This window comes from Antrostomus carolinensis, unplaced genomic scaffold, assembly GCF_000700745.2.
Source record: "Antrostomus carolinensis isolate BGI_N321 unplaced genomic scaffold, ASM70074v2 scaffold35380, whole genome shotgun sequence".
Classification (NCBI taxonomy): domain Eukaryota; kingdom Metazoa; phylum Chordata; class Aves; order Caprimulgiformes; family Caprimulgidae; genus Antrostomus; species Antrostomus carolinensis.
The window spans coordinates 1,065-7,972 of record NW_010291409.1 but is presented as its reverse complement, the minus strand read 5'-3'; the positions used below and the strand labels follow the sequence as shown (position 1 = coordinate 7,972).

Below are 6,908 nucleotides of genomic sequence, written 5' to 3'. Positions count from 1 at the left end.
CTCTCCCTTGGCTGCTTTGTTTACAGTGTGAGTCTCCAAGTCGTTATGCTCGTACAGCTCCTTGCACAACAGGCACCCGTAGTTGTTACACTACCCCAGACACTCCCTTAATCCAAATAATAGCACACAAAGGCTGTTTACTTGGGAGATGTGCTGTTCCTTGGGGTAAGCTTTCAGAAACCACACAGACTGCAAATGTAATAAAATATGTAACAATGCCCTCTCACAACAAAGTAATGGGGTGATTTATAATAAATGACCATTTTACTTGACTTTAAAAAGCATGCCAGAGAGAAGTGCAGAAAATAAAAGATAGCTTAGTGATTTCTGTCTCTTATCACAGGATTGTTTCTCAGATTCAAACACTGGGACTCCAGGCTCTGTCCTAGGAGAGGTGACCCATCTGTCATCTGGCTCAAAGTGGATGAACTGCATTCCAGGCTGTGTAAGAAGAGAGTGTCTTTCAAGTTGAACCTCCCTCAATAATCAACGTATTGGTTTGTACTGATAGAGATCACGTACTGAATTTCATTACAGGATGATGCTTACCATGGTCCTTGCAGCGTGCTGTCTGCTTGGCAGCTGCTGTGCATCCTGGAGTTGGCTGCAGTTCAACGGTAAAAGAATTCTTAACTGTTTGTCATTGTAAAGCACTTTGGGATGAATGGTGTTACATAAATGTAAGATGATGATTAGGCATTAATCCGTACTGGCATATTGAAGAATATTTAAATGTGCTTTTTTTAGTGTCTTATTTAATGTGAAGGGGAATCAATTTATCACTGTCTTGCTATGACTTTCTCCTACCCCTCCAGCTAGTATTGTGTACTGCAGGAAAGAAAATGGGTGACCATTGATGGCAGCGTGACCATACAGGTCCCTGTGATTTAAAAATCAAATCCAAGTTATTTCTCCTCACTGGCTTTTGGAATTCTACTTTCAAATGTTTTCCTCCAAACAAATCTGTGACCCTGAACCTACAAGTCCATATTACACAATCCCTCCTAGCTGGGAAGGGGCTGGGAACCCTCCGAGTGATGAGTGCCCTGTGGCAGATGCAATTCTGCAGGCATGAAGGCTGGCTGCAGCCCTTCCAGCTGCGCTGTCGGTGCCAGGAGACTTTACAAGTCTTGCAGAAGCCCTGACTTTGAGTCTAAAATTTCAGACCCTTTGCCTGGTGTTCAGTCCTTTCTGAATAAAACCAGATCTGATTAGAGACACCAAAGTTCTTTAATTACTTGCCTTGTGTACCCTAATGAGCAGAAGAGAAAAGCCTTAGGACTTGGTTCTTGTTTTCCAGCTTTGTGCTCTGCTTTTTGACTTCACTGGCTGCACAGCAAAGATCATGTGAAATTTCACTGTAAAATCCTTCCCAAAGGTGACAAGAGCTGCCCAGCTTTGTGTCAGACAGACCAGAGATCTATTGGGAAGATGAATCCTGCTGATATATTAATTCTGGAAGTTATCTGTCTTAATGTTCAGTATTATTATACCAAATGCCTTGCAACCATCACCTTCCAGATGATTCACCACAGATTCTGGGGTTGTGCTACAACATACCTATCTTGTATGTTGAAGAGTACAAAGAAAACAAGAAACTCCCTTAAAGCAAGACCCAAGTTGTTTTATTTCAAAGGAAGCTTTGGGTGGGGTGAAGTACTTGGGAGTGTTTCTAGAAATATTGATCTATTTTTGTGCCAGCTGTTTAGTGTTAGATCTATCAACCTGGAAAGTGTTTTCCTACACAGGGTGATCCTTGCAAACTTAACCCAAAACATTAAGGCCCTGAGAATAGGGAGCAGTGGCTTTACCACAAACTGCTTAATCAGTTCTTTTAGTTGCACATAGAAAGAACAGAAATAGCCCTAGACATGATTAGTTTATTTGGAAACATTCAGGACAGCTGGGGCAATAGATGATGATTGTTTACTTTGTATGTAAAACTTACAATGTCTTTATTATAAAAAAAAAAGTACTGAACTTACTTAAAAGTTGGCTCATTTTTTATTTCAAGCTGATGCCTGGTTGAGATGAACTAGCTCAAACAGGCCTGTGTAATTAAGGTAGTTCATAGTAGAACTTCCAGTTCTATGTGTATGAACAGATAGGGAACAAAACCAGAATTATTGACTTGATGTAGGAGAAATCATAGTCCTCTAGTTCTCTGTGAGAGAACAGCTCTACAGTCAGCTCTGCCACTGACACAGAATTGACTTGGAATGGTGAAGGTTATAAATGGTAAGTGTTGAACCTGCAACAAAGCAGAATTATGGGAATTTTATTTGAACTGTTGTGCTACTTATACAAAAACAATCAGATGTATTTTTAGCTCATGAATTCTGTTGGGGAAAAAAAAATCTTCGTGTGAGATGTCACCTTGCCAGCTTAATTCTGTAGTCACAACATGATCAAATTCACAGCATAAACTGGCAAAAGATGGAATGTTGTGTTGTAACAGTTATGTCTAAACACCTTTAAGACTGAGAAACTGACAGGTTTGTCAGTCTAAAAAAGGAGGTGATTTTTTGTGAGTCTCTATAACAAAATGATAGTACTAAGAACCTAAATATTCAACTAGTTTAATACAAGATGCTGTTTCATTGTTTTGATTATCTAACATCATTACACATCCATATTTATTATAGCCCAGGCAGCTGTGCAGTCCAAACCTTTTATTTAATGAGCAGACATAACACAGGAAATCAAAACAATACATACACTCACACATACATATATATACACACCAATGTACATTTACACAATGCAGAAGAGGTAGTACTGTTAATTAAGAAATGTATAACATGCAGTAAAAATACTAAGACAATTCAGATCTGTCTTCATTGCACCTCTTCCAAGTATCACAAAAGGCTACAGAACGATTTATTCAGCATCAGTCCAAATGTAAAAGTGTACTCTGCTCTCTTATATGATTGTACCTTGAATTTTCTAAAGGTGATCCTTCAGGAAAAGCTGAAGGGGACAGTATTTAGTTCATAAGTTAAATACTGTGGCTGTAATGACTCAGATAATGAGCTTTGAATCCATTACTTCTCACAGGAATCAGATTGCCTGTATGCTTCAGGATGTAAGGTTAGGCATGAGCACCAAATATTTAATGTGATCTCTTTTTGTCTTTCTCTAAAAAGACACAATCAGATGCCCAAGTTCTGCTTTGGAGGGATGCCTACCCTATAAAGGGAAAAAAAAATAACAGATAAAACTGGATGGATTTTATTGTTGACCTTAGGAAAAACTCTGGTGTAGTCTTAGGTTTTAGCAAGAAAAAAAAAAATGAACTTGTTCTCTACAGAAACATGACCCTAAAAGTACTGAAAGATGAAGATGGGAAGACTCTGATAGCTCCCCAGTCCATGGTCAGGAGCATCCTCACATGCCTCAGATGCCCAAAGAACAAGCTGCTAAAAGCAGGAGAGCCAGATCATAAAGCCAAAGCTTCAATACTTTAAGCCACTTATTCAGCAACTCTATATACTCAGAATAGAAGCTCTGGGCAATGGTCTGTGACCATAAAAGCCAAGTTCTTTCAGAACTTGGTCAACCAGACTGACTGTCTCTTAAGATTTTTAGGCTGTACTTACAGCAACTGAAAATTAATACTGTTCTAGGAAAGAAGAAAAAAATACAGTTAGGAAGGGTTATCAACTGTTGAGACTTAAAATGTAAAAACAAAACACACTTAGACCTCAGTAAAGGCACCTTCCATCTGTATTTCCAGATCTAACCGAGGTGTGTCTCTAGTCAAAGATGCACATTAGGCAGATTCAAGAGTCTAAGGGGAGGCTACAGTGAAAGAGGAAGATGATACCTTCCTTTTTTAGGATTGTTTTCCAGATTTCCTGGTTTCCTGGATTGTTAAAGCTCTGACAGGCCAGCAGGAAAAAAAAATCCAAACCAAATAGCAACGTAATGAGTCTAGGGAAGATGCTGTGGGATATTGCAGGTAACGTTTATCTGATATACTCCTCCTCTGAGATGCAGGCTGTATCTTCATCTGTGCTTTCCTCCAAATCTGGCAAGTTGCCCCAGAGCAACACATTCACACCTGATGGGAAGGAGGTAAGAAGACAAAGGAAGAAAAAAGTATTTTTTGATTGTGACTTTATTTTTAAGTTGTACAACTGGCTATTTTCAGAGAAAATAACTAATCATTGCAAAACCTAGTAAGTCGTGTTCATGTTAAATATATCTAGATTACTTCCTGTTTTTCTTCCAAAGTGATCTGGTAAGTGTTGTTGTTTACAGCACAGTTCAAAGAGCAAGTCCCTGCCCACAGATGTGTTTATATAGCTAATTCATGTAGCTATTGATAATCCTGTCATGGCTGATTTATTTTTAAATGCATTGATCTGAAACACAGGTGACACTGAAAGGTTTAGGCAATAAGTTATTCCCACCTGCAAGGAGGAGAAATGATTTGTCAGAATGCTATGCACTCCTGAGAACTCAAGGCAAATTATACTAGACACTTGGCACCCAAACAACACCTAGCTGAAGAAACTAGCTAGCATGAGCTGTAACTTCAGCTTGAGCTAATGAGGACTCAGTTATACAGGGTCAAAGTGACAACATGACTCACCCAAAAAGAGTGCCCATTGGACAGCTGCCTAATAGCACAGTAAAGCTTTGCCTACCGCTATAAATAGTAGCTGGTGGCTCTGTTTCTATTAGTTCTAATATTGCTTCAGAAAACCCTGACTTCTGTCCACAAAAGGGGTAGGTTAAGATTTTCTGGTGAAGATAAATTTCCATTTAGAATTTTCATGTGCAAAGTAGCTTGCTAGATTAGCAATACAGTAACACTTGCCTTATGCCTCCATATGTTACGCTCCCTCTGTATGCTTTGACTATGCTGAGATGCCTCATTAGAAGGAGGACTTGGAATTCAAGATTTTAGGGAAGAAAAGAAGGAAACATGTGTTCCTTACCGGAAGAATCTAGTCTGTTGATGCCAAAGACTGCTTGGCTATGAAACATCCAGAAGTGGCCGTTATTACAGGACAGCAGGCAAGGTTTGCAGGGAGAAATCACGTGATAACCAACAACATTACCACTAGAAAGACAAGTGACATAATGAGCAACACAAATGCCTGATGAAAAGAGATGTTGATGCCTTTTCCAGCTCAAACTAATGTTAAATAGCCACAGTACTAAAGCATTGTACAAGGCTCCTGTTTCAATAAAATTAAGGGAACATAGTTAAACAAGCATCTCAAATATTTAGGGAACATCTGTCAGGAGTTACAGAATATCTAAGTTTTAGATCTTTGGCATAGAGAACCAGTTAGTGATCTAAACTGTGTAATCCAGATTAGTTTACATACCACCAAATGGTGTTGTCTCTCAGTTCTGTGTTTTATTTTGTTTTTTGAAGGACTGTGATTCCATTGGAATCAATGTAGAAGTTCATCATGCACATAAAATCCATCTGTACAGAAGCACTGTGCAAAGGAGAGTATTGTAGTAGGAGTAGAGAGACTGAGAATAGTAAAGCCTTTTCTACTCTCCCAGGTTGAAACCTAGAACAAGGATTTTTCTACTTTCTCAGTCGTGTGCTCTGGTAAGAAATTTGTTTCTCTACTTCCATCTAAAAAATAAAATACTGTGTTCCTATCACAACCCCCCACTGTTTAAGTCTGAACAAGGTAAAAGTCTTGATTGTGAAGCTGAAAGGATGGTCTCAAATAACTGTGAACTATTTGAGAGTTGTTTTTACACTTAAATATCAGGCATTAATAGAGAGGATACAAGAACTCCACGAACTTCAGTGACAGCATGTTCCATCTGCTAGCAACAACTCGATCTGCCAAGAGGATGTTCTATTAATTAGAATATGAGTAACTACTTCTTACTGCGGCCTTATTCACACAATTATCTCGGTGCTGAAGCAGACATTTAATCAGGCAGGTGGCATACAAGCTTTCCCATATACTCAAGACTACTGACAAGGTTGTCACATTTCCACTTGGGACTTGCACAGAAATAGACTGGCAGCCATGCCCAGAAGTAGTGGGCTGAGATTCTATCAAGCAGCATTAAATTTGAAACAGAGTGTGCAGTCTGTTCATTCATCCCTTAACTCTTGCCATGGCAGCAGTCTACAGTGAGAAGGTTTCCACAGTGTTGTGGATGCCTGAGGAGGGGTTAGTGTCATTGACTGGTGTTCTTACCACTTTAAACATGCGATGTTCTTCAGTTTGCATTTGCAGATCTCTGTAAAATAGCAGCTTCCGATGAAATCAACAGTACTAGATGGGAAGAAAGTAAAACAGAAGTTTAGATGAGGCTATGACTGTAATATTTTGATAATATAGGTCTGAAGTCACAACAAAGTGATGTTACCATTATGGTCTTGTGTGTGTGGGTTTGTTTTGGGTTTTTGTTGGTTTTTTTTAAGCTTCCTCAGGACCACACAATCCCATTTTCCTATCAGCTACTGGCCATTCTCATATGGAAACAAAAAGAGATGCATGAGTCATTACATGAATGTATCATAAGTCCTCTCAAATTAGACCCGAAAGCACTGCTTCTTTTAGTACTTACTAACGCTTCACAGAATCATTAAGGCTGGAAAAGACCTCTAAGATCATCCAGTCCAACTGTCAACTCATCACTACATGCTTGGGCCCAGGTGCCTGGTGCTATCAGTCAGAAGTTTTGATTCTAGACTAGTTGCCCCGGCTCCTGGCGAGTCTCAGCTAAGAGTGTATAACGATAGCTTAAAGGCTAGGACGTTTAAAACCAAACCTTTGATTTCTTATCTCCTTTTTTTTTTAACCTGTACTTTCTTATTAACATGTAATTTTGCAATCTGGTTTCCTTAGTATTCAAATATTGTTATGGGAAAGCAACAGGCAACAGACTCGGGGGAGAGTCGCTGTGGAACCAGT

The 6,908-nt window shown here is 39.2% G+C and overlaps 1 protein-coding gene across 1 annotated transcript; it reads right to left on the bottom strand.

The window, feature by feature from the left end:
- Positions 1–3,968: 3,968 nt before the first annotated feature.
- On the bottom strand, positions 3,969–6,304 carry LOC104531305 (protein FAM72A; the record flags this gene model as incomplete). The annotated part of the gene is made up of 3 exons (XM_010176161.1): positions 3,969–4,063; positions 4,947–5,071; positions 6,189–6,304. Coding segments are annotated over 3 exons (336 nt in total), but the record flags the coding sequence as incomplete, so codon positions are not given.
- Between the last annotated feature and the right edge of the window lie 604 nt (positions 6,305–6,908).